This window comes from Epinephelus moara, chromosome 9 (genome assembly GCF_006386435.1).
Source record: "Epinephelus moara isolate mb chromosome 9, YSFRI_EMoa_1.0, whole genome shotgun sequence".
Taxonomy (NCBI): domain Eukaryota; kingdom Metazoa; phylum Chordata; class Actinopteri; order Perciformes; family Serranidae; genus Epinephelus; species Epinephelus moara.
This window is the reverse complement of record NC_065514.1, coordinates 26,612,929-26,640,090: the sequence shown is the minus strand read 5'-3', so window position 1 is coordinate 26,640,090 and position 27,162 is coordinate 26,612,929. Positions and strand designations below refer to the sequence as shown.

The window sequence follows — 27,162 nt, the reverse complement described above, 5'->3', positions numbered from 1 at the left end:
GTTAATATTGTTATTATATTTATATCATTTGTACAGATTATTCTATAATGTATTATTATGCATGGATATAACATTTTTATATACATATATATTTAAGAAATACTGTATCTACTATATCACTTTGATTTGCACTATATGGAAACTGTTCCATTGATTTTGCAAGGATGTTTCATTTACATACACTGATGTTGGTACTTTTTAAACTCGTTTCATTTGTTATTTATCTATATTTTTAGCCATTTCAACACTTGAATTTAGCTCAGTTGGATCAGAAAGGTCCTACAATAACACGTGCCCATGAAATATTAAAGCTGCCTGAGCATTTCACTGTGGAAAACCCTTCAGGCATAGAGAATTTTTTGGCATGCAGTTCACATACATATCCACGTCTTTAGAACAGCAAGGGTCAAGACTGTGGATATTTGCCTTTTAACTGTTCTGTAGCTCTCAGTGCCCTTTGCATTATTTACAAAGTATCATTTATACCATGCATCGGTTTCTATGGGGCCACGCCTGATTGTTAGCACCTGCTGTCAATAGCTTTAATGTCCCATCCCCCTTTACTCAATTCTTTATCAGAATTCCGATACTGGTTTCCATTTGAATTCCAGTGTGCCTGACATACCGTGAGAGGGACATATCCATTTGCAGCAACACAGGTACTGGCATGACTTTAGCATAAAACTGCATGCCAGTCAATTCTTGGTTGCAGATAAATTCATTTAGATAAATAAACGGAACTTACCTTTAACAGGCCCCGCCCTGTGGTGACGCAACCGTTGTTTGGCCCGTGACGCTGCTTGTACACGTAGCCTAGTAGGATGTGTTCATTGAAGATGGTGGCGGTGTGTCAGACTCACTGTCCTGCACATTTGTAAGAATATATTTATATTTGTACACATTTCCGACATCGGGTAAGAGTAAATATATACTATCATTCACGATGCTTTACTCTGAGCTTTTCGATCTGGTGTCTGTGGCAGATATTCAACTGTTACCCCTGTAGTTAGCTTAGGCTAGTTAGCAACTGATGCTAACTAAGCACCGATGCTAATGCTAACTGACCAGGCAGTGAACCTGTTAAATTATGCTCGACGAGTGGTCAGCGACCTGTAACTGCTCGGCGTTTGCCTCTGTCAGTGTGAAATATGTACAGAAATGATAAATTATTCGTTTTCGGACAGTCTTTAGACGACAGGCGACTTTACATGGCAGTGTTTTGCTGGGTATGGCGTTCAGGACATGTAACGTTAGAGCAATGTAACGTTAGCCTTACCGTTAGCTGTTGAGCCAAGCACTCTGGACCTTTCCTCATAGGCAGCTTAATGTGTAACGTTACGTTAATTTAATGCCGTGTCACAACGAAACGTGTAAGCTACTGGTTAGAGTTCAACAAGTGTGTTTAATGATCAGAAGTAGATAGCGTAACGTTATGTATCAGCAGCTAACTTTGTTTTGTTTCATGTTGACTGTCGGTGAGTTGGCTCGTCGTCGGCGCTAACGTTAGCTTGCAACGGCTCTGAGTCAATTGATAACCAGGGGCACTTGAAAGATCCGGGATCATGTTTTAGAGCGGATCTGGCCATGACTACTTTCCTGCTAACGTTAGGTTAACTCTTTTTGTTGTTGATTTCCCTTTAAATCTTTTCAAATGCTCAATGTCAGCCCGTGCTAGCTCCCCTGAACTTCCTCCTGACAGATGCACAGAGTAACGTTTTGTATCCGATCGGTATAATAACACAATCCGGACATAGATAGTGGTTTTACGATCTTATGATTTGTGTTTGCGGCGTCTTTATTAAAGTGTCACGACAACAACTAACGTTATCAACAAAAGCAATAGAGCTGCACAAATGTAGCTTAGTTAGTTAGCAGCAGGACTTGTTTGACATTTTGCTCATTAACCGTTAGCTACATCAACGAGTTCCTGTTTGGGAAGTGCAATCTTAAAATCAGCTTTCGCTTTGTTTTACCAGATTAACTGTTCTCATCTGATCCAACCAATATACAACTATAACTGCAATGGCACCATGCTATTTGTCAATAGTTTCTAGAAGACACCATATTCAAAATGACCTTCTGGCAAAAGCTGTGTGTGATCTTAAAGCAGGTGCTTTTTTAGATTAAGGATTTTTGATTTTCCTCTACTAGTGAAAAATGACCTTACTCAGCAGCTTGTCTTGTTTCAGTGATATTACCTTAAGAATTTTGTTTTGATTTTTCCCCTTAAGCAATTTGATTACCATGTAATAGATATTTTCTTCTCATATGTGACATGTTTCAATCCCACAGAATAAAATAAATGTTTGCATCTATTTGTATGCTCATTTTTCCTCTAATTGAGTAGAGCACCAAGATCTTAAAGTAAAACCATTATAGTAAGAGTGTGTGATGTAGTCAGACTTGGCATTCAGTACAATTGGTCAGTTGCTTTATTATTTGTCATAACATCCTTAAACTGATGTAGAAATTGCCACGTTGTAGCCTACCGTGCGTTTAAAGGATCATAGACCATTACACAAACATAGGTGTGGTAAAGCCCATCGGAGGCATGAGTAGCTTTTTGTTAACCACTCCCTCTTTCCTTTTCTCTGTTCAGCTTTGCCTGACTTTGGTTTCTTCAGTGAACATCTACTAGAGTGACGTGGTCCTCGGACCTGCTAGCTCTGCAACCATGCAGCCCCCTCCTCGGACTGGACCTCCAGGAGCCTCTGGCCCACCTCCTTCTGGGCCCAATATGTTCCGCAGGACCAGGCCTCACAAACATACAGCAGCGGCTACTGCCGCAATGCCACCTGCTACTCAACCCATGACGGACCCTTTTGCTTTTGTCAGAGCTCCTCCCCCTATGGCTGCAGGTGGTCTCCCAACAATACCCAACAGCAACCCTCCACCAATGCAAGCCCCACCAAACACCATGTACTCTCAAGCTGGCTCAGGGCTGCCTCCGCAACCACAGACACAGGAGGACGTCCCAGCTGCTCCCACTGGTCCCCCACCATCCTCTCTGCCAGGGGTGACATTGTTCAACCCTCACAGTACAGCATCTCCTGGTGTTTACCCAGCACCCAGTCCAGCAGGATATGCATCCTCACATAGTGAACAGGGCTATTTTAATTCAACAGAACAGACACCATCCATGGCCCCAGAACCACCACCTGTGGCCTCGGCCCCAGCACCGGGTCAGACACCTTTTAACCAAGAATTTCAAGGACATCCACCTCCCCAGCCCGTGCCCTTCCAGCCTGTGCCTCCCGCCACCTCCTATTCCCAGTGGGCCCCTGATCACGGAAGTCGCCCTCCTTCAGTTCAGAACTATTTCCAGCCTACTAGTGACCCTCCATCACAACCTTTTAATTTACCTACGCAGACCCAGATGTACCCCTCCCACACCCCATCACCCCATCAGAACACCCCCACTCCTCCAACACAACCTGGACACCCCCAGAATCAGGCTCCTCCTCCTCTCCACAATCCTGTACAGGCCCCTAGCTCTCAATGGCCTGACCCAAATGCACCCCAGCAGCATAATTCTCACTTCCAGAGCTACTTCAGTCAGAGCTCTGCCCCACAGGACTCGTGGTTCAACCAGCCTCCACAGGACTCAGGCTACCACCAAATGGGGACCAGCGTGGCCCATCCTCAGCCCGGGCCTGACTCTACTGGATCTCAGCATGCGTCCAACACTGGTCCTGGGCCTAGTTCTGCTCCTGCCCCAGTCCCATACTCTCAGGAGTCTGGTACACTGTCAATGTTCTTCAAAGACAATGATGTGGAAAATGAAGAAACACTGGCAGGAGAGAGAAATAAAGCAGTGAATGGTATTCCTGGATCTTTTCAGCATCACAGTAACCCACAGGCCCACAGTGGCCTTGCAGATGCACCTTTGGATTACCAAGGCCTCTCTCTGCAAGATCATTCACACCTACCGTACATGAATGATGGCAACCATGCGCCACAGGGAAGTACCCAGAAGCCCCCTGATTCACAGTACGACCATGTGGAGAATTTGGAGTGTGTCCCGAACCTGGAAGTATTACCCAGTGAAACCCACGGCAGCCTTGCTGCCACTCCAGCCCATGGAGTAGACCAGTATGAAACTGGGCCTAACCTGGAGACTCCAGATTCTGTTCCAAGACCAATTAGATCTGCCAGTGTGTCATCCAACTATAGCAATATGAGCCATGGAAGTGGAAGTGGCACTCGTCGACATCATGGAGTAGTAGGTACCTTTATTCAGCAGGAGAGTCCTCGTCTCACTGATGATGCTAACCTGTCTGCTGCCACTGGAGGCTACTTTGAGCAGATTGACACTTCTCCAGCTGGAGACATGGGTGCACAACAGAGCCCCATGGAGCAGACTTGGCCTCCCACACCTAGCCCTCCCAAACCAACTGGTATCTTTCAGGCCAGTGCTAACAGCTCTTTTGAACCTGTGCGCTCACATGGGGTTGGAGTGCGTCCTGCTGAGGTCGATAGGGCTAAAATGGTAGTGGAAGGGGGTGCAGATTCTACACCTGGCAACCTGGAGCAGCCCCCAGATAATATGGAAAATATTTATGGCCCAGGACACCCCTTGCCTGCTGGGGTGGGAGGTGGTGTTCCTCATCTACCACACCCAGTGGTTCATTCCCACTCTCGACCTTCATCCCGTGCTTTTGGGGCCAGTCGACCCTGTGAGAGCCCTGCCACTACTCTGTGGGCACAGCATGATCCTCCTAGCTTGGGCGCTAACATCCTCCTAGCCCCTGCTGCCCCGACAGTTCTTGCCCCTTTACGAGAGCCTAGTGCTGATGTCATCCAACCCCCAGAGGATGGCCCACTGGACTTGCAGCCCTCCCAGAGAGTCCAGCCAACTTCACAGCAGCACTCAGAGAACCTAGAGAACCCACCACAGGTGAGTGAGGCAGAGCCAACTGACTCTCAAGGCAACCTGGGCTATGCGTCTCTCCTTGTGTCCGACTCGCTCCACCAGCCTGTTTTAATTGCCCCGCCAGTATCTAATTACAGTGTGATTCCCCCCAGCACCCCTGCTCAAGCACCCAGTCAAAGTAGCCTTAGGGAAACTACCCCCCCTGTGAGATCACTCGCACAGGGACAGGGTGCCAGTACCTCCCAATCACCTTCAGTAAACTCTAATCAGAATCCAGTGTTTCCCCCTGGACCTGTAAGCTTCAGTTCGTCAGCCTCTAACCAAGGCCCGCTCAATCTGACCCGTGACAACATAGAAGCGGCAACATCAGACCCCACAGCTCCGCCGCAGTCTCAGCCAGTCCGCCCTCCTCTTTCAAGGGGCCAATCATTGGCTGGAGACAGCCACTCTGCTATCGGTGTTAATCCACAGGCTTCTCTGACTGCTCCTGTCTCTAATCATAATCAGCCATCAAATTATGAACTGCTTGATTTTTCTATGCACCAATCACAAGCCCAAAACCAAGCATCTGGCCACCCTTCTTCTCTGCACGAATCTCCACAGTCTAGTAATGGATTTTACCTACAGGTCACCAAAGATGCTCAGCAGGGGGGAAGAGCGATAGGGAATGTCCCTGTCCAGACCCCTGCCTCTTCATCTACCCCACAGGTACCACCAGCATCCTCCCAAGCAGCTGCAAACACCCAGCCGCCAGCAGTGGCTGAACCTCCTAAAACATCTGATTCTCAAGCTGCACCGCAGGAACAAAATGATGCTCCTCCTATTCCAGCAAGTGGAGCACAACCTCCCCGTGACCAGTATCCACCTCCAGCACAGGGGCCTGCTGCAGGGAGTGCCCCTCCTCCCGCTGCTGGATACCCTCCAGGGCCTCGAGGACCTGTACCTACAGGAGCTCCCCAGCCAGCTCCTGCAGAGCCACCTCGACCACCCTCCTCTACAGGCAGCCAGCAAGGCTATGGGCCTCCTCCTGCAGTGCCTGGGCAGATGTATGGTGGCTATTATGGTAATTATGGAGAATACCCCGATAGCAGAGCAGCTTATCCTCCTGGCCAGTACCCACCTCCACCTGGGGATCCCAGAGCACAGCACTATTATCAAGTATGTGGAAAGTCCTTTTCTTTTATGCGAGCTTGTGAATGTATTTACTTTCTTGTAACGATGTGCATTGCAGAATGCGCAGGAAGAACATGCATGAGCAACAGCCGCCATGAAATATAAAAATTTGACCAGAAAGTCCCTTGTTGCTTTTATCTTTTAGGATGGTCCATACAGGGGTAGAGGAGATCCTTGGTATGGTAGATATGAAGGACAGTCCGCAGCGTATCGTGATCCAAACTACCAGTACAGAGAGCCTCAGCCAGAACGACCCAGCTCCAGAGCCAGTCAGTACTCTGACAGGCCCTCATCCAGGTGTGTGAAAGTGTTTCTCTGTCCTCTATGGCATGTACCTCATGCCAAGTGAGCACTTTTGTATTTTGTGGTTAATTTATTTGTGCAATTGCAAGTGTCTTAATTAAGAGAATATTGAAAACTAGGGAAGGAATCCCTCTAGGTGAGTTTGGTTTTGTTCCGGATACATGTGTGTTAAGTAAATATTTAGATGGTTATGGCACTTGACCTGTAAATCTCACCTTCTCCTTGCTTTCTCCCACAGGCAAGGCTATCCTGATGAGTACCAGAGAGCAAACCGAAGTGCCTACAATGATTATTATGCAGATTACGCCAAGCACTATGATTATGGAGGTATGAGCCACAGAGTTAAAAGCTGTGATTGCTTACTAGAATGAATATCATGCATGTTCCCCTTCTTCTTCCTCACTGCATTTGTTGTAATATAATTAGTTCACAAAACACAGTCTTCCTGCATTTATAATGATTTTTGATATGAATCTAATACTACTCCTCTCCGTATTTTCTATCTGAAGCATACAATTATGGACAGTATGACCCACGCTACAGAGGATACTATGATCAGTCCTACTGGGCTAGTTATGATGATGGCTACAGAGGCAGAGACAGCTACTATAATCAGCCGGCGTATCCTGCCAGGTATGCAAAGAAAGCCATTTGTGTCCATGTGAATTACATTTATGCATACATGGTAATAGATGGAGCTGTGTAGGAAAGTGTTGTAGCTGTTAATGGTGTATATTTTTTTGTCGATTTATTTGTGACTGATGGAAAATTGATTCAGTAGATTTAAAACAGAATCCTCGTTAAGATAGTTTACTTCTGATTTGCTTGTTACATTTATGACTTTTCATGGACTACATTGTCGCACGTAGTTTTGCCAAATTGCTTCATGAAAATGTAATGCTGTAAACTTTACCCACAGGAAAGAGGGCTATGATGATCAGTGGCGGTACTATCCTGGCTATGATGCCAGTTTTGATGAAGATTACCGGCGACGCGGAGACGGCGACGACTTTGACAGACGCAGCGTCCACAGCGAGCAGTCGGCACACAGCGTGCACAGCTCTCACAGCCACCACAGCAGACGAAGCAGCTTCAGCTCACGATCACAACAGGTACATGTGCAGATTTTTCTTGTATGTGTTGGCTTTTTTTTTTTTACCTGTTGCTATAATACAATACAGGGGCTCAAAGGCTGAGCTACTTGTTGTATCGTCTGTAAGGTGTACTTAATGTTTCTTTACATCCAAAATTAGCTGGAAAGAAAACGGGAATGTGTTTAACATTTGGTGTGGGGTTCCTGCACTCATAGCAAGCTCTAGCCACTAGAGCAACTCGGACACATCTTTTCCTACAGTACTGAAGGCTTACTTTTTTTTGCAGAGAGTTGAAGAGATTTAGAAGATTGAATCACTAATTATGTAGCTACAGCCAGCAGCTGGTTAGCTTCCCTTAGCATATAGACTAGAAACAGTGGGAAATGGCTTCTTAAAATCATATTCATAGACGTCATGATTTTTCTAAAACCTGGAACTATTGCTTTAAGGGATGTTCTTCTGTTGTGGTTTATCACATATAAAGGATGAAGCAAACATTAAGATAGTGGTTGGTTTCTCGTGACATCCCCTGAAGCATCTTCTCTTTACTGTTAGCTGTGCTTTGCAGCAGTCGGATGATCATTCCTGATTCTCAGCTGCTTTATTCAACAGTTCTTTGACAATTTTAGGATGACCTGTGTCACCTCTGTAGAAACAGTTTATATGCAAGAAAGTGGGATAGCTGATAATGGCTACATCAAGTTTTTATTATGCCTCTGCGACAGCTGTGGACCAAGGCATCGCGTTTTGGGGTCGTGCGTTCATCTATCAGTCCCGTTATTGTGAAAATTTCAAGAATGCCTTGGGGAAATGTCATCAAATTTTGCACAAATGTCCACTTGAACTCGAGGATGAACTGATTAGATTTTCATGGTTGAAGGTCAAACGTCAAGGTCTCTGTGACCTCATGAAACACATTTTTGGACCAAGCTCAAAAGCTCATCTTCACGGTGACATCATAATGTTCTGCAAAAACATTTTTTGGCTATTACAAGTCATAACACATGAACAGAAGGGAAGACATTTGGTCAGATTCTAGACTGGTGTCACTAATTTTTGGTACCCACCTTGAAACTGTACTGATTGTGTAGATCCTCTGTGCTGCCAGGTCGAAGATGTGTGTGAAGCACGTTTTAGAATTTGTAGCTTCTTTGCAGCAACATCCATATTTGAAGCTTTGTCTTGGCCACATGTGAGTCTGGAAAGACATGGATGTAAACTCCAACTTGACTGGCAGAGGCATACAACTGCAAGGCGGTAATTCTGGTTATGTAAGTCTCATGACACCTCGAGTGAGAAGTATGTGCTGATATTTGAGACTAACCGTCTGCTCTCATTCTAAATGCTTATTAGGACTGCACTATTTACTCCACACTTACACTATTGTGACTTGCATAAAGTTTGCAGCATCATCCCAGTAACTATCAGCAGCACAGATATCGACCTGGCAGCTCATCTGAAATTAAAAATGTTTTTGGTGTCATACTTAACAAATGGCTAACTCTGCTCACCTTAAAGTTGTTTTGAATCTTCTTAACTGTTTTTTGCTCTTGAATATGTGTGCAACTTACAGTATGTGGGTGTTTGCTTGTTTTATTTGTCTTCCCATTTGATAATTAACTCTGTTTGTCTTCCCGCCCTGCAGAGCCAGGTATACAGAAGCCAGCCTGATATAGTGTCAGCAGTCTATGACACCACATCATCCACTTTGGCTGTGGACTACTCCTATGGACAGTACCCAAACCAGGCCGATGCCACCCAGAACTACAGCCAGTACCTCTATCCCTCTGAGTACCCCACAGAGAGCACCTGGATCGCCCCTGAGCAACGTAAGTACACAATGCTAAAGTTGTTATTTTTAGTGATTGGTAATGCTTCAAAAATACCAACAGATTAGACCAGCGTGTAGGCAAAAAGTAATTAAACTACAAGACTTTGAATATTATGTTGGTTCCTTCCTATGCCCACCTGCTCTTGGTCTTACTGATTTCTTCCGTGTAGCTCCTCCTCGTCCTGCAACCCCAGAGAAGTTCACCATACCCCACCGCTGTGCCCGCTTTGGACCTGGTGGTCATCTGGTCCAAGTTCTGCCCAATCTCCCCTCAGCTGGACAGCCTGCTCTCGTTGATATCCACAGCATGGAGGTACTTTTATAAAAGATTGTATTCCAGTACCTTAATGTAGGAAGTTTTGATCCATTGCGTTTTTTTCATGAAGACCTAATGACAACAGGAAGGGATCTAAGTATAGGGTCTTTATTTTACTCTTACACTATTTCCACCATTCCCTCACACATAAAGACTAGTGCAATAGTTAAAGGGAACAAGGAACTGAAAACTATGTAACCAGTTACTTTACAGTAAAATTTAGCACCCTGACTGCTTCTTTAGGCTCTTGAGAATATGTGAGACATGAGACCTGACAGGAAAAAATTAGAACATGGTAGATTGTACATTTCCTCTGAACCATATCTGTATTTACAGACGATGCTGCAGGATACCCCGGATCAGACAGAGCTACGAGCTTTTCCAGGACCTCTTGTTAAGTAAGTGCATTTGCCCTTATTGTCCATCAAACATGGCTTTGAGTCACTGACATTCAAAGGACAAGCCTAGCAAAGTTATATATTTTTGATTTCGTTAACAAGTCTCATGAAAACACCAAAATCAACAATGCATTATTCTGTCTCTCAGTACTTTACGACTTCCCTCACCTCTGTGTCTCAGCCAGCAGCCCATTGATTCCCACTAAACATGTAAAACTAATGAACAGGTCAAGAACATCTAGTTTCTTTTCTTGGGCTTTGGCTACACAGACAATACTTGTTGCTAACCCGTTGCACTTCTTGTGTCCTGTCCATCAGGGAGGAGACTCATAAAGTGGACGTGATAAAGTTCTCCCAGAACAAAGCGCTGGAGTGTTCTCGTGACAACAGCCTGTTGGACAGGGACTCTGCGCGCCTGCTTTGGGATTTCATCATGCTGCTCTGTAGACAGAATGGGGTAAGACTATGTGAACAGAACTTGGAATTTGTCAAAGTAGGAATGTAACTTGACATACTTGCCTGAAACAACTGTCTCATTGCCATACTTTGTTTCTAAAGACCGTGGTCGGCACGGACATCGCTGACCTCTTGCTAAAGGAGCATCGTTCTGTCTGGCTTCCCGGCAAAAGTCCTAATGAAGCCAACTTGATTGATTTTAACAATGAGCCACTGGCACGAGCTGAGGAAGAGCCGGGAGCTGGACCACTGTCCCTGCTATCGGACACCTTCATGACTGTACCAGAGAACCTTGGCAAGGAAACAGAACGCTTCAGGGAGCTGTTACTGTTTGGCCGCAAGAAGGTAAAGAAATACCCTCTTTAACTGTTGTAGAGTCATTTAACTAGTATCCTGTGAAATCTGAAATGTCTTCGTCTGTGAAATAGGATGCGCTCGAAGCAGCTATGAAGGGAGGGCTCTGGGGACATGCCCTGCTGTTGGCTAGTAAGATGGACAACAGAACACATGCACGTGTCATGACAAGGTAAAGCACCACTGACATAAAAGGTTGTGACTCATAAACTTGACTGCATCTTTATTCTGTGAACATTTTTAGAGATTCACAGAGGTACCATTAATTTGTCTATCTTTGTTGTTTAGGTTTGCCAACAGTTTGCCGATCAATGACCCTCTGCAGACGGTGTACCAGCTGATGTCAGGGAGGATGCCTGCATCAGCCACTGTAAGTATTGCGTCAAACCCCCTTCAGTTAACCCCTCGCTTTTTTTCACAATTATTCTTAAGGAGCTGCATAGATAGTGTTTTGCAGGTGTGTTTTTATTACCACTTCAGTTGAGATATATATTTTTTTATTGATATAGTGCTGTGGCGAGGAGAAGTGGGGTGACTGGCGCCCTCACCTGGCCATGGTGTTGTCTAACCTCACACACACTCTGGATCTGGATACTCGCACAATCACCACCATGGGTGACACTCTCGGTACGATATAATCAAAAAGGCAGTCTCAACAAAAAACGTTGTTGCATGCTTCACCATAACAAACATGTTACCTCACGTTCTGTCTGCACTCATTTTGTGTCGTTGCAGCTTCCAAGGGGCTGATTGATGCCGCACACTTCTGCTACTTGATGGCCCAAGTTGGTCTGGGAGTTTACACGAAGAAGAGCACCAAGATGGTTCTGATTGGCTCCAATCACAGGTTAGAGACAGAAGCAGGAACACACACACACACCGTTGTAAATGAGCATTATATCCCACAATACAGTTTGCACATAATATGCCTTACATATAATCTTATCTTTGTCTTTTTACTCCAGTTTTCCCTTCTACCAATTTGCGTCCAATGAAGCAATCCAGAGGACTGAGGCCTATGAGTATGCTCAATCACTGGGCTCCCAGCCGTGCTCACTGCCCAATTTCCAGGTAGATTTTTTTGGTATTTACTGACAATAAGTCACGATATCAGTACTAATACCAGTACTAGCACCCTTGAAGAAACCAATACCAAGAGAGAACTGCATTTGATACCTTCTTTATTGTACTGTGAACATTTTGGTGACATCTCAGTGCGCTGAACTGCAGACCCCATCAAATACACCACGCTTGACTTCAACACACCACACACTGTATGGGTTGTAGATGCGGTGGTAGTTATCCAATTACGCATTGCATTTAAACGAAGAATGGTTGTGGCGATTGGCTGCAGGCAAAACCATACAAAGGTCATTTTTTGTAGTCATGTATTGTTTGACTGGAGAAGTACTGAGCAGTGAATTATTTTGGTTGATACCTTAAAGGTGTCCAGTACCAATACCCAGCCCTACTGATAAATGAATAAACCAACAAATACACAGTTTATCTCTCATAGAGGTGTCCTAAAAAACAATAAATGACTATAGTTGGTGCACACTTCTGAAGAATAGTTTGCATTTCCCTACCTGTACGGCATAGCACATGGTTTTAACATTATATTACTGAGGTCTAACACTGTCCTTTGTTCTTTATGTTCTCTTAAAAGGTGTTCAAGTTGATCTATGCATGCCGCTTGGCTGAAGCAGGCCTGAGCGCTCAGGCCTTCAACTACTGTGAAGTTATCTCTAGGAATGTCCTCATGCAGCCTTCCTACTACTCTCCTGTGTTCATAAGCCAGATTATACAGGTATGCACTCTCTCTCTCTCCTTCTTGTCCTTTCCCCTGTACCTCCTCGGTTCAGATACCACTTTCAGCATTCTAACAAATGTTATTCATGCTGTTTGTTGACAGATGTCGGAAAAGCTGCGATTCTTCGATCCCCAACTGAAGGAGAAGCCGGAGCAGGAGTTGTTCAATGAGCCTGAATGGTTGATCCACCTCAAACAGCTGGATAGACAGATAAGGGTGAGACGGCGGAACAGTGTTTGTTGTTAATTGTAATAATTTTTATTTGCACAAAGGATATTCAAAATGAAGCATTTTGTTTTTGGAGGTTTTTTTTTAGTGTAGGCACTTTCAATAATGTGCTACTTGGATTGATTGTAACCAAAGCTGGGCACATGTGGCATGAATGAATCTGTATTTGAAAACTCAGGCATTGTATTTGATGTAGAGGTTGTAGAGTTTCAACATTAATGGTATTTGAATTGTCTTTGTAAGTTGTTCTCATGTATCAAATGTTGAATGTCTTTTTGTTTTTTGTTGTTTGGGTTTTTTTAGACAGGGGAGTTTACATGCAATGAAGACAGAGCAACTCCTGCACAGTTCGACTGCAGCAGCCCCAGTTCTGAGTCAGACGAGCCCAGTCCGCCTGAACCTTACAGCATGCCTGTGGAGTTAGATGGCCCCACCCCTGACAACCCACTAATGAGCTCATTACTGCCTGGGCCTCCACCGCAGGGAGTACAGCTGATGCCTCCAGGTGTGTGTGTATAAATGTATTTGTGTTTCTTTAACCTCTGTTTACTAGAGAGGTGAGCCAGATACAAAATGCATCAGATCTCAACTCTTCTGTTGTCTCTCAGCTCCCACCTCTATCCTCCAAGATGGGATGGCCCCGCCTCAGCCTTTACCCCCCAATGACGTGCCCCAGTTCTACCCAGTACCCCCCAGTGGACCACCAGGCCAGATGCCCATCTCGGGCTACCCTCCACAGGATCCTGGCTTCGCCCATCCTCCCTTCCAGCCTCAGTCTGAGCAGATAGATATGTTCCCTGGAGCCCATCAGTCCCATCAGCAGCAGTGTCCCCCACCTCCCCAAGTGGGCCAAATGTCACCACACATGTCCCCCACTCAGGTGCCGCATTCGCCTGTACGAATCAACCCCCCGCCGCTCCAGATGCCTCAGCACATGCCTCAGCATATTCCCCAGCATATGCCCCCTTCTCCCGGGCACATGCCACATGTGGAGCAGATGTCCCACGCCCCACCAGAGATGCACCCTGCTCAACCAATGTCATCCTCCCCACCCAGTGGCTCCTTCACGCCAGACCTGTATGACCACATGGCTCAATTGGTGAGTATCTGGCTGTCTGAATATTGAAAAATAAAATATCCTTATTCTTCTTTCTTTCAGCAACATTGCAGTTCTCTGTCTATATAAGTGTGCTTGCCTTTGTGTTGAGTAAATAGTAACTGCTACTGAAAATATGTTGTCTTTCCTGCCGTTGCAGGGTGCTGGGAGGAGATCAAGGACTACTTCACAATCCTCAATGCATATGGTGAGTTTGTGTGTCACATATAAACTGCTAAAATACTTTATGCCTGAGGGTTTTTCAGTTTAATCTTTTCAGTGCTTGTTTGTATTTGCACTTGTTCTCAGAAAGGAAATGGAGCAGGTTGCTCATGTGTCCACAAAAGTATATATGGCTGCACAGCAAATTGTGGTTTTACATGGCACCATCAAAACAAGCTCTTTTGACACAGGGCTCAAAAGAAAGGTGTACATACATATTATTCTCCGTCTACAGGTTTCAGGACGTCGCTCCCGCACCACCTCTGAATCTTCCACTCACTCTGGCGGAAGAGAGCGGAGCAACTCGGCTGCCATGCAGGTCTCTCCACCTCCGCCTTCAATTCCTGAACAGCCCAGCAGAGAAGAGGCCAAGAAAGTCAAGAAAGACTCCCCGAAAAAGGTTCATATTCACACACATGACCGTTCAGACCCTCAGTCAGTGCTTCTGAAGCGTTCATTAGTGATCAGTGCCATGTCCTTTCTGTTACACAGGGTGGTGGTGGTGGTGGTGGTGGAGGTAGTAGCTGGATAAAGTGGCCCTGGAGGAGGAAGAATGAGGCACACTTGCCAGATGACAATAACAAATCTGTGAGTTAGAGCTGTTAGATGTGCAGGACTTATTGAAGCATTTCTCTGTATTCAGTTTCACATTTTGGCACAGATTTTGTTTATGTGCTTCTTCATATGACCAGAACTAATAAGTTATGCTCTGTTGTTTGTTTTCAGATTGTTTGGGATGAAAACAAGCAGAAATGGGTCGACTTGAACGAGCCTGAAGAGGAGGTCTGTAATGTTGTTTATTTTCCAACAAGACAGATTGATATTTTTTAAATGGACTGGTTTTGTTAAAGGCTTTGCGATAAACCCGTTTTGATTTTATGGTTGTCTTTTAGAGTAAGCCCCCTCCACCGCCTCCCTCTGGCTTCCCCAAGATGCCTCAGATGCCTGGCCCCGGAGGGCCTGCCTCACCCCCGAGTGGCGGTCCTCCTGTCAACATGTTCTCTAGGAGAGCAGGTGAGATGAGAGTTATTTGCTGTTGCGTTAGGATTCACGAACACCATGCTCGACCTTGCATTATACCTTTGACTGCTGAATTGCAAGTTGCAAGTTGACACCATTGACAAATGAGTCAATCAGTGCACGCACCTATTTCCGCTGTTTCTTGCCACTTATATGTGTTTCTTTCTTTTTAGGCACGAAGAGCAGATATGTGGATGTTCTTAATCCCAGTAGAATCTCTAAACCGGGCGGATTAGCCCCTGCTCCTGCAGACATCTTCGCTCCTTTGGCACCAATGCCAATGCCCGCTAACCTATTTGTGCCTAGTTCAGGTGAGTGTCATGTTTCAGTTCTGTTAAATAATAGCCGTAAATAAGATGTCTTAATTTCTATGTGTAACAGTACAGTCTCAAACAAGGGGCACCTGGTGGTTGCAGATGGTTTTTGTTTTATATTCAAAGGAGGAGCCACTGTACAATTTAATAAAATATTTTTCTGTATCCCTGTTGTAGCTCCTGACGATCAACAACCTCTGGAGGGCAGTGAAGGAGGAAATCAGGAGCAGAATTCACCAAACACAAGCGCTGCTCCACAGGTATCTGTTTGACATGCTGTTAGGTGGATTTTGTCACCAGCTAGGCTTTTTCCAGTCATGCTAAGCTAAGTAAGCAGGCTGCTGGCAGTAGCTTTAAGTTCTCCACGCAGACATGAATGGTGCATCAATCTTCTCATCCAGCTCTCTGCAAGAAAGCATAAAGCTTGTTTCCCCAGATGCTGAACTTTCTACACGGGGATATGTTAAAGAGCTGTCTTCTTCAGATAGCACCTAAGATACAAACCATGCAAGAGAGCCTTTATAACGTGTCAAGATGGCAGATCAGAGTTTATTTAACAAGTCAACATAAGTCCAAATCTGAAGCTCTACTCATCCAGATTCCCTTCTGTTTCACTTCAATCTGTTTAGATGTTCAACCCCACGTTGTTACCACCTGCCCCAGAAGGTCCTCCCGTGCCTGATGGCTCACAGTCCGGGGAGGTAAGACAAATTTCTCCTGTCAGCTGCTCCTGTAGCACCATAGTACCATCATGCCACCACTGAATCATGATGCCCGACACCCTAACAGCCAGTGCGTGCAGTGTGCTTATTTGTATGAACCTAAGTTAATGTGAGAGGGTGAAAGAACGTGGGAATGCATGCATGTCAATTTAAAATCTTTCCCCATAATCATGCTAAATGCACAGCCTTGATAAAATGTAAAATCTGTCTGTGTTCCATTTGCTGTTTTAATCAAATTCTCTCCATGTGCGTTGTTCAAGAATCATCATTTTCTAACGCTGATTTTATTTATTTTCATTCTGAACTGGTGGATAGTGGAAACAGATCTAATCCAGTGCATGGAAGATTATTAATCTGGGTTTGTGTTTTTGTTGTCTACTGTTTATTTCCCTCCTGCTGTCTTTAGCTCTCACGTTCTAGCTCAATGAGTTCTTTATCACGCGAAGTGAGTCAGCATTTAAACCAGGTACCTCTAGCTGGGCCTCAAAGGGTCCACTCTCACCCCTGTCTGCCGACCACCTAGCTCACCACGTCACTAGTAGCACGCCTCACCATTTGCACCCGAAGCTTCACCGCCCATCTAACCCAAGAACCCGCCTGTTCGCCAACCTGCTGTTTCCAGCATGTCTGACTTAACTCTGCATCTGTTATGGTCAACCAAACCCAGCAAATGGTCAAAAAATCTTGTCACCAGTGATGACAGTAAAGTTCCTCATTTTTAGCCCTGCTAGCAGCGTGACTCTGTGGATGGTTAATTGCTCCACCACTGTGGTCCAGACTGAAATACCTCAACAACTATTGGAAGAATTACCATTAAGTTTTTGTACAGACATTCATGGTCCTCTGAAAATCAATCCTGCTCACACACAAAAATGAGGTTGAATTTTTTTGTATTTTTATTGAAATATGCATTAAAATTTGGTTCAGACATTCATGTCCCCTCAGGATGAATTCCAACAACTCTGGTGATCCCTTCACTTTCCATCTACCACTGTCATCAAAATTTTATGGCCAGATATTTCCATCAGCCTCAGCTGTACTTTGAGTTTGGTGCTGATTAGCAAATGTTAGCATGCTAACATGTGAACAGAGTAACCAACCCCTGCTTGTCACTGTGAACATGTTAGCATTAAGTTCAAAGTAAAGATGTACCCAAGTACAGCGTCACAGAGCTGCTAACATGGCTGTAGACTCTTTAAGGAATACTTCGTGCAGTATAATCCAAGTCTCATTTATCCAGTTGTATGCTCAGTACTTTCCAAACAGACACATCTTTCCAAATAGGAACTGAAACAAAAAATGAAACTTAATCAATACTCACTTCAAAGCCAGACTCCACTGACAAAAACAGTAATTTTACTTTGCTCAACACAGGAGCTGCTGGTCTACGACTGCCTTGATCAGTTAGTTTGTTTATGTTGTTGTGTGACTTTGGTGTTTAAGAAAATAGTTCTGATTCAGCAAAGTCACACAATAATACAAACAAACATCCAATGAAGGCAGCAGTAGACCGGCAGCTCTCATGTTCAGTGAGGTAAAATGACTGTTTTTGTCAGTTGAGTCTGGCTTTGAAGAGAGCATAGATAAGTTTCACCTTCAGTTCAGTTCCCTGTCAACAAAGACTGTCTGTTTGGGAAGTACTGAGCTTATGACTAAATGAGACTTCATTCATTGAGCATTTTTTCGGTTTTTCGGATTCCTTGTTCTTTGTGGAGGCAAGTGAGAAAAACAAAGTCTTCTTCACAAATTCAATGTAACACAGGGTGAGTTACTGATAAACAAATGGTCATTTGGGCTCTGAAGTATTCCTTTAAGTCTTGTTTATATACTACAGTAGTGAAACATCTCCTATCTAAGTCTCTGGGTAACTGAGCCACAGATCAGAGTGAAGCATGCTGGAGACTGCTTGTTGTCATTGGGACACGCAGCTTTGATAACTCATCCTAAAGCTTGCATGGTTACTAAAATAAGTGAAACAGTGGTTTGTAATGTTGCTCACTGTTGATCCCAGTCCTCCTCGCCATCACTTTTCTTTGCCCTCTGTTTTATAATGTTGCCAAACCCTTGCGTGGCACCTCTGTCCATAATAGTGGTGGAATAGAAACACTGCACACACTGTAATGACTCTGTTCCTTGCAGAGTCATCCTGCCCAGGGAGCTCCACCCACCGGAGGCATCACCTTTTATAACCCTGCACAGTTTGCACAGGTGAGGATTTTTAAAAAACTCTGTTTTGTGTTCCTTTTCACTTCATAATGCTTCTTCCTCACTGTTGTTTTCACCTCTTTCCCCAGACAAGTGCACCATCAGGAGGTGGACACCGCCCTGGACGCTTGGGTGGTCAGCGTCAGTACCCAGTGATGAAATAAACATCTTGCAGAGAGATTGTGTAAACAGACTTGTTGGATAGAGTGATATCCTACCTGGAAGGAAATCAAGCACATGGACATACTGATCTCTGCCTAAAGGACCCTTCTTTTTGCCCGCACCTAAGAAGAGCATAATCACAGTCTCCATCATGTCGATCTTTGTCAACAGCTTAACCACTCTATCATCTTCCTCCTTGGTTCAGTAATCATCACTGGTACATTTTTAACAAGGACTGTGTTTTCTTGAAGGGCTTTTTTCCTGCATCCAAACAGAAAACAGACAGTTGTGTAATGGTGTTAACATACACACACACACGTAAAGTTTTCACAAACAAACTACGTGTTCATGGACAATAAATGTGTCGCTCCTCCCAGCTGTCCAGCTTCCCCTCAAATCTAACACTGTTAACAGACTGATCATCCCAGATTGTGTTTTAGGTTTGCGTCTGAAGTCCTCACGTCTGTGTTTGACTGATTATATGTGAGATGGATGGATAGAAAGAAAGTGGCACCTTTTTAATTCCATACTGTGGACTTGTACGTTCATTTGTAGCTCTTCAGTGTTCTTCTGTCAACTGGAGATGGCATTTTGCGTGAGAATGAATCGTGTCAATAATGCATCGTCTGCTGTGTTGTTTGCTTTTCCTCAGTCGCCCTCCAGTAAAGGAAAGAAGTTGCATGACACAGGAGAGACACTCACAACCTGAGGGTTGGAGGGAGCCCGCAGTGTCTGGGTGCAGCCCGTTTCAGATATTTATTTAAATGTCCTCCTGCCCATCAACAACTCTTGATTTTAAAGATGTGTCAGGGTCATTCGTCCGAGTCAGGCTTTGGTTTCTCCTCCGAGAAACGTGACAGCATTACTGAAGTGAGGGGTAGGAATTGGAATTAAAACAGCGTCTTAAATGTCGCTAAAAATAAATCTATCCAAATATTTGTATATCAGATTGATTGTATTTATGAGCTGTAGGCATAAAGGTGTGTGTGTGTGCGTGTGTGTGAAGAGCAACTAATTTTTCCTGATTAGCTTTGAAGAAAATGCATTTATGATTCACCAGAGATGACATGGATTCATATTCTGATCGTTTGTATTGGCCGCTTCTGCAGACAAATAAATCTTTATCTAAATTGTGAAATGAGAGTTAATTGTACTCTCAATACTTGTCATTTTAATTTACTGATATAATTTTTAATTCAGCCGTGTTTCATCCCGAATGTTTTTGATTCAGTGGTTTTGTAGACATCACATTATGATTTTTAAAGGTCCCCTTTTTGTTTCAGAGGAGGAGTTGTTTCCCCCAGTGTTTTAGAATTGCTCATGTAAAAAATCTTAACATAAGACGGTAAATACAAAAGGTGGAAACAAAATGGTAATAAAGTTATTTTTTGCGCTCTGTAGCACTTTGAAAGAGATGTCTGTTGGTTTCATTCATTAGAGTTTTGTGTTTTTCAAATAAGGTCACTCAAATTAAATATTAAATCAGGGTATCCACAGGTATCAGACACTTAACTTCAATGCTTTTTTAAAAAGGTCATTTTTAACTGAATGTAAGAGTGATTTTTGGACAAATCTTTCTTACTCAATCTTTGCATATATGTATATATCTGTATATATGTGTTCCTGTGCAGAGTAATATGGTTAATAGAGTGAGGTAGGTTAATCTATATTTTGCTAACAAGTATAAAGTAAAAAGCCAGTAGTAGGTTCAGTGGTAGGTTCAAAGATATCTAACATCAGAGATGTGGACTTTCAGACAAGAGCTCGACTTATTTTGATAAAGATAAAAGATTGATCAGTTAAATAAGATTAAATGTTTGTGGCCTCAAATTCAAATTGGTGACTATATTAATGACTTTAAAGGCCTAATATTTATAAAACTGAATTTAAGACTTTTTAATGATGTGCAGACACTTTTTAGATTTGTCCTAAATATTGAATGCTTGACTTTTTGCAGTATTCCGGCTGATCTTAAAAAGCCTTACAAGGCATTAAATTCCTTATCTGTAAATAAGGCCTTAATTTGTGTTACAATGTCTTAAATCAATCTTTCAAAAGTCTTTGAAATGGTAAGACATGGGAAGTAGGACATTATGAATGTTTTTTCTTATATTGTTAAATCTTAAAATAATTCTAATCAAAGGTAAAATGAACACGCTTTTTTCCGAAGCAAACCAGATACTTTTATAAGATAATATGTTCATTGTTTTCTCTGTGTTCCACTCAAAAGTATTAATATTTTTTCAGCATTTGAAGTAGATCATCTAACTTTTCAACTAGATCAGGAAAGTAATGTTATTTGTTACAGTAAACATTTGTCCCTAACCTTAAATTAACCCTTAATTGACCCTAAAATGTAAAACTGGTCTTAAATATCACTCCGAGGGTCTTAAATCTAATGTGGCTTAAGCTGTAGGAACCGTTCTGGCAAGCGCGTGTACCTAAGGAAAACAAAACCAGTGGAGCTGCCACATTTGCACATAACTCGGAATGCAAATATGATGAAAATATGATCAATGACAGTGAATGACATTAAAGACATTATTAGCTGACAGAGATCTAACAACAAATGAACTGCTAGCAAGGGAACACAGGCTATGCTAAGACATTTTGTTCCACAGCATTGGGATGGTGATGAAGGGGATTTACAGTCAGGTTTTCATTTAATTTCTACCTAATATACATGCAAATGCACCAGTGTGACCCTGGTAAGACATTTCAATCAGGACCAAAGTGATGGACTGTCAGATCACAACTGACATCCACAGAGCCATGTCGTGTGCATGGCTAAAAATTTGCAGCATCCTTAGTTTTATATAATCTGCTGTATTTCTGTTAGCAAAGACATTTCACCATCTCACAGTTACATCGTTATGTACAGTACAAAAACAAAATCTAATAAATTGTCATAGCATGACCGTTGGCAACACTTATATCAAATAAGCACATATTTTACAGCCTTACAATTAAATCCTCTCTTTTTACAAACATTTTCATCAAGCGACACTGATCTGAGAAAGACGATATTGTACTAGCAAATTGAGCACCTCTGCTAAAAAAGTGGCAATATCAGCTTACTTTCAACTAAGAAAAGGCTCATTAGACTGTTTAATTATTTACAGTAAGTCCAGTCAAATGTAGACCTTCCAACAGTCAGTATATAACAAAGATAGCTACTTGTATAAGTAATTTGTATTACCGTGATCTCCTGGAGTAATGTGCCAGCTCTTCCCAACATTATGTTATCTGAGTTCATCAAAGTCATTTATTTGTTAATGTCTCATTCTGTGTGCAAATAGTTCCTGTCCTCTTCTCTTCAAGTAGAGAGAGTTCGATTCTGAGTGTCCAGCGCTGCTTGTGCTTTCTGAACGGCAACCTCCAGCATCGAGTGGTCACTGAGCAGCTGTTGGAGAGCAGCTGGGTCCATCTCCAGCAGCATACCTGCACACATAGATGAAGGGGTACAAAACCAAAATATCATTAGTGTTATAAACATTTAGTCTTTATCCATAAAATGATTAACTTCCAAAGATGCACTGTCATGTCACCTGTAATATCATTTGCATGAAGTGGATCCAGCTCCTCCACCAGTGAGAAGATCTTCTCTCCCAGCCTCTCTGTGTCATCAGCATCCGACGTGTCACTAATGTCTGTCTCCTCCATGTTCTGTCTGAAGAGAAGCAGCAGGAACATTCATTCAAACAAGTGCTTTAACTGTAATTTCTTAATAAATATTAGTTCTTTTGTAATGTCTTATTTTTTAGATTAAATTACAAGTAACAATAATAAAGCACATACTCCTTGAGAGTCTTCAGGGCGAAGTTCACCTGCTCTTCCAGCAGTTCTGGATCTGAAAGAAGGTTTAACACGACCTCTTTGTGCTGCTCCAGAAGCATTCCTGTTGAAGAACAGCAAATCCTGCTTTGATGCATTACACACTAGTTGCTCGTAATTTCTTTTTTGGTGTATACATGATAGTGAAACCAAGAGTCCAAGCCATGCTAGTAGCTCAAAGGCTTTACTTCGGTACATGCTGATGTTGCTTCATGTCTAGGTGGTATTTTGCTGCATTATATCAGGTGTTTGCTGAGTCACAGGACTGGTTGCTTACCTGTGATTTTCTGCGAGTGGCCTGTGTTGTAAACATCCACCAGGTCAAACAGCTGCTCCCCCAGAGAGTCAGAGGACACAGATGCGTCATCCTCGTCCTTACATGTTACCTTGCTGCAAAGAGGTGCAGTGACATGAGAATGCACAGTCCTTCCCAAAAAAAAAATACACTGAAATTTGGTTGTAAATAACTGATGTTGCATTAATGGGCAAAACCACCCCTGTAAAGACATGTCCTCAGACAATTTGATGGTGCAATAGTGTTTGTTACATTAAATATGCCTTTCTGCACTTTAACACTACCTCACTCCTCTGCTGGGAATGTTTTAGGCTCAGAGGACTTATGAGAACCCACATTTTAAGACCAGCATGTTCATGATGATGGAGAGAAGGAGATCAGGTCTGCTGCTGTACCTGGGATCCTGTGCCAGCTGCAGGGCTCTGAGGGCTTTCTCCACAGCAGCAGTCAGCGTGGCTTCATCCTGCAGCATCTGACTCAGCACAGGACCTGGCAGCTCCAGCAACATACCTGGGACACACACAGGCTTGGAAACTGTGATTTTATGTCAGTTATTATTATGCAAATATGTTTAACAATGTTACAAAACCATCAAAGTGAGTCATAGTAAGTCATCTCACCTGTGAGTTTTCCAGCATTCTCTTTGTGTTTGGGGTAAATCAGAGTGTACAGTTTCTCACCAAGTGTCTCCAGATCTTCTTCTTCGTCCATATTTGACTTTTCACATTAAATCACTGCTTGCAGGTGCCATGTTACACCGCGCTGTAACTTTATAATGAGCCGTTTTACAGAAGATTTTACCTCTGACAACTTTTTAGTCCACAACTTCTTCCAATCACATCAACATTCAGACATCCACAAAATACTTAATAAAATCTGCGTCATATAATGTTAATTTTTACTAAAAGATTCGTCTTATTTATTCTGTGCTTTCCCCCCACACGGATTCATATTATAATCCAAACTATACCTCCCGTGCTTAATATTAAAGCAGCTGACATCTGGAAATTGAATTTATGACGGCTGTCTGTAAACACGAGGCGCACATTAATGACGTTGGCTTTTACAGAGTGCGCTGAGGACGTGTCCCTCCGCTGAGCTTGCGGAAAACTAGTTCTCAATAATATGCCGTTCAAAAAAATGGCATAGCGTCAAAATACTAACGACACCACGACTTTTACAATAATTGTGATTTTATGTAAATTTTAAGCGTTTTAAAGTGTGTGTTTCATGCTAAATATTGTATGAGAAAGTAGCCGTATGTGCGCAATGATCTGTGACAGAGGTTCCGTAAAGCGGTTTCCGGTCTCTCCGGTCCTCTTCCTCCGCTAAAAGGTAACGTGGTCGCCTCGGCAGCTAAAAGCCGCTAACTAAAGTGTATTTATTGTGTCTCCCTATTAGTATTAAGCGTCAGAAAGTCAGATATTATTGTTGTGTTTATTGTTAAAGACCCACTGTGACGGTAAATGTCCAAGTATAGTGTAAAAATGGAAAGATACATTTGTGAGCACGTCGTCCGGGTTAGGCCTCATCGTGCTCCTTCAGTCCATTGAGCTGAGCTATGGAGCTAACTTTAGCAAACTGTGTTTCAGTCTAACAGCAGCGCAGTGTTTTCTTGGGATAAGACGTAAAATACATGTTTTTCGTGTTACATTATTTTGACATCGGCCATTAAACCAAATAGATAATCTAAAGTTGTGAAAGCAAGTGGTCACGTTGAGCTAAAGTTAGTTGCTAAGAAAATAGTAGCCGACAGAAATGACGCCTGTCAGTTGCAAGCAGTGTCTGTATGTATTGCCGCTTTTAATGTTGCTTTGACTTGGATTTGTACATTTATTCAGTAACATTGTGTCTCGTTTTGTCCAGGTGCATCATGTCGTCCCATTTGCAGTGGATGGTCATCAGGAACTGCTCCAGCTTCCTCATCAAGAGGAACGGACAGACCTACAGCACTGTGAGTACACTGCCTGCCTCTGCTCAGACCACCTGACTGACAGACCTGACTTCACGTTACATGAGTGCTACAAGGGTTTTGAGTGTGTGATGTGATCACACTTAGGTGTTCTCAAAAATCATGAGGCGTAGGAGGTAGAGGAAGTCATCCTTTTATCACAAAGTTGGCAGTTTGATTCCCGACTCCTGTCCGAATGTTGAAGTATTCTTGAGCAAGATACTGAACCCCAAGTTCCTCCTGATGGGCAGACAAACGCCTTGCAAAGGAGCTCCACCATCATTGGTCTATGAATGTGTGTGTGAATGAGTGAGTGAGAGGCAAACTGTAAAACACTTAATCTGGCAGGGCAGAAAGGTGCCATTTAATTAAAACATTCAGAAAGCAATTTTTGAGCTTGCTGTTGGCCAACACTGCAATATACATAGGTAGTTAGTAGCTCAGCCAGAAAACTGTTTGAGGAAGATTTTGAAAATTTCTTTTAGATTTAATTGATGTCCAAAGCACTCACATTGCATTGTCTCCCACATTGCACTTTGTTTTCTTGCACACTTAACAGCAAAGCTAACATATTACTGTAATACGGTCAGTACACTGTAAGTGCACAGGGTGGATTCTGTTGCTGACTGAATATGATGGGACTGGTCTTGGTGGTGAAATAAATATTTAATTTTCAGTTTTTGAATTTACTGTCAACTGTGACAACACATGCTGTCCAGTGGTTTATCTACATTAAATCCATTTATGTGACAGGAGCCCAACAACCTGAAGTCCAGGAACTCTTTCCGCTTCAATGGTTTGGTGCACAAGAAGACTGTAGGTGTGCAGCCAGCTGCCGATGGCAAGGGAGTCGTCGTCGTGCTGAAGAAGCGTGCAGGTAAACATGTGACATGGTTTTCATCTTCAGCTACTTCCTGTCTGTAAAACAAGTGATTAACTGCATGGAATACAGGTCTTTTGATAATTAAATGCAAAAAAAAAGCTGTACATTGTACAACTTGCCAACTGTTCTTAATGAATGTCAGCAAAACACTTTATTAACATGAAAAATTGACGTATTTGTTGAAAGTATTTTTCATTCATGGGTGGGATTTTAAGGGAAAGCAGCTACTGTTTTTGTGATCTACTGATGCTTCCTTGAATCAAGTGTGCTTACCTCCAGTTAATACAAATTTATTGTATAATTGCTCACGCTGTGACTTGCTGAGATTAAAAATGGCTAATAAGCAGTTTTAGGAAGTTGTAGTTATTTGCAGGGATTAAAATAAGTGTCCAGTATATCTTTCTCTGTAGTCAGAGTGGATTCCTGGAATAGGCTAACATGCACTGAGCTATCAGGGCAAGAAATATGAGCATTGCACTTTCAGGAAGATGTAGCAAGTTGACACAGCCTCAGACTTTTTGTGGTCGCAGGTTGTGTTTTTGGCTCGTAATTGCTAATGTTGGAATGTTTCCGTGTTAAACAGGCCAGCACAAACCTGCCAGCTCATACGAGAAGATAACCATCAACAAGAACTCTCGCGCCACCCTCAACAGCCTGAGGCACATCATCAGCAAGAACAAGTACAGGAAGGACCTGCGCATGGTGAGCTTAATCTGTGATTTTAGACAGCTAAATTTTAAATGTTACCACAGTTTTATGTTACGGCCCTTTATATTTGTAGTTTGCATTTCAAAGCTTTCAGGAACATAATGTACGTCTGATTTGTTTTCCCAGGCTGCCCTGCGTCGTGCCAGTGCCATTCTGAAGAGTCAGAAGCCTGTTGTGGTCAAGAAGAAGCGCACCAGGGCTGCCAAGACAGCATAAACTGATACACATGATAAATAAATAAAAGCTTCTTGTTTGGGAAAAAAACACCACATTGTCCTGAGTCTTGACTTGCACCTGGAGCCTGATTATATCTGCAGTTTCTAATATGCAGGATATTGTGAATATAAATGAATCCCAACTTAAACGTCACTGTCATACCATCATTTTTGTTGGTAGACTGTAAATGAGCAAAACCACCTGGAAAGATGAGCCACAATCTGATCAATGAAGGGTTAAGTCAGGGTTTAGAAGCATGGATAAGTCCTTCCAGCTTGATCGTTTTCTCACCCATGGCAATGTGGATATATTGTACAAAAGACAGCATTTGAACGTGCAGGAAATGTCTTGTAAGCTGAGCAACCTGATGTTTCTGTAGGTTGCTAAATGTTAGTAATAACTTTGTTGACTTGTTCATGAGTCATGGTATTTCCTGTGCACTAAACATCCTAAAACCTGACGTAGGTAGTTTAGCTGTTGTGGCTAGAAATAGGTCAGTAAGTGGGCACTTAGCTTGTTGCACCCTCTGCCAAAATATCTGTTTACCAGACCAACCTCTGGAGGCTGGTAAAGTTTAGTTGACATCCACATAACTAGGTAATAAAGCTACAGCAAAGAAATTGTACCATCCCCTTGACCTCACTGCTCTGTTGCTCAGTGATGATGTGCATGCTGTACATGTGACATAAATGAGCTGC

General features: G+C 43.1%; 3 protein-coding genes across 8 annotated transcripts; 2 read left to right on the top strand and 1 right to left on the bottom strand.

Moving 5' to 3' along the window:
* Nucleotides 1–790: 790 nt before the first annotated feature.
* Nucleotides 791–18,950, top strand: sec16a (SEC16 homolog A, endoplasmic reticulum export factor). Of its 6 annotated transcripts, XM_050052553.1 has the most exons (32): nucleotides 791–874; nucleotides 2,600–4,897; nucleotides 5,501–6,031; nucleotides 6,192–6,343; nucleotides 6,588–6,676; nucleotides 6,859–6,982; nucleotides 7,269–7,461; nucleotides 9,089–9,272; nucleotides 9,445–9,587; nucleotides 9,927–9,988; nucleotides 10,307–10,445; nucleotides 10,547–10,789; nucleotides 10,873–10,970; nucleotides 11,087–11,168; nucleotides 11,308–11,425; nucleotides 11,534–11,645; nucleotides 11,764–11,869; nucleotides 12,465–12,605; nucleotides 12,711–12,824; nucleotides 13,140–13,341; nucleotides 13,445–13,935; nucleotides 14,093–14,140; nucleotides 14,390–14,554; nucleotides 14,647–14,742; nucleotides 14,881–14,937; nucleotides 15,048–15,168; nucleotides 15,348–15,485; nucleotides 15,666–15,748; nucleotides 16,118–16,189; nucleotides 16,617–16,676; nucleotides 18,350–18,418; nucleotides 18,505–18,950. In XM_050052553.1, exons 2-32 carry the CDS (start codon nucleotides 2,675–2,677, stop codon nucleotides 18,577–18,579), a joined length of 6,531 nt encoding a protein of 2,176 aa, XP_049908510.1. In that variant the 5' UTR covers nucleotides 791–874; nucleotides 2,600–2,674; the 3' UTR covers nucleotides 18,580–18,950. The 6 variants fall into 6 exon arrangements, with proteins under 6 accessions (XP_049908510.1, XP_049908508.1, XP_049908504.1 ...); XM_050052551.1 differs by having other exon boundaries at nucleotides 2,600–6,031; nucleotides 16,617–16,655; XM_050052547.1 differs by having other exon boundaries at nucleotides 2,600–6,031.
* Nucleotides 18,951–20,802: 1,852 nt separating this feature from the next.
* On the bottom strand, nucleotides 20,803–23,767 carry LOC126395788 (uncharacterized). The gene is made up of 6 exons (XM_050053507.1): nucleotides 23,327–23,767; nucleotides 23,102–23,216; nucleotides 22,689–22,801; nucleotides 22,376–22,475; nucleotides 22,126–22,247; nucleotides 20,803–22,018 (listed from the first exon to the last, which is right to left on the bottom strand). Exons 1-6 carry the CDS (start codon nucleotides 23,415–23,417, stop codon nucleotides 21,894–21,896), a joined length of 666 nt encoding a protein of 221 aa, XP_049909464.1. The 5' UTR covers nucleotides 23,418–23,767; the 3' UTR covers nucleotides 20,803–21,893.
* Nucleotides 23,768–23,977: 210 nt separating this feature from the next.
* On the top strand, nucleotides 23,978–26,514 carry rpl28 (ribosomal protein L28). Its single transcript, XM_050053508.1, has 5 exons — nucleotides 23,978–24,041; nucleotides 24,573–24,660; nucleotides 25,411–25,534; nucleotides 26,124–26,242; nucleotides 26,375–26,514. Exons 2-5 carry the CDS (start codon nucleotides 24,580–24,582, stop codon nucleotides 26,462–26,464), a joined length of 414 nt encoding a protein of 137 aa, XP_049909465.1. The 5' UTR covers nucleotides 23,978–24,041; nucleotides 24,573–24,579; the 3' UTR covers nucleotides 26,465–26,514.
* The last annotated feature ends 648 nt before the right edge of the window (nucleotides 26,515–27,162 follow it).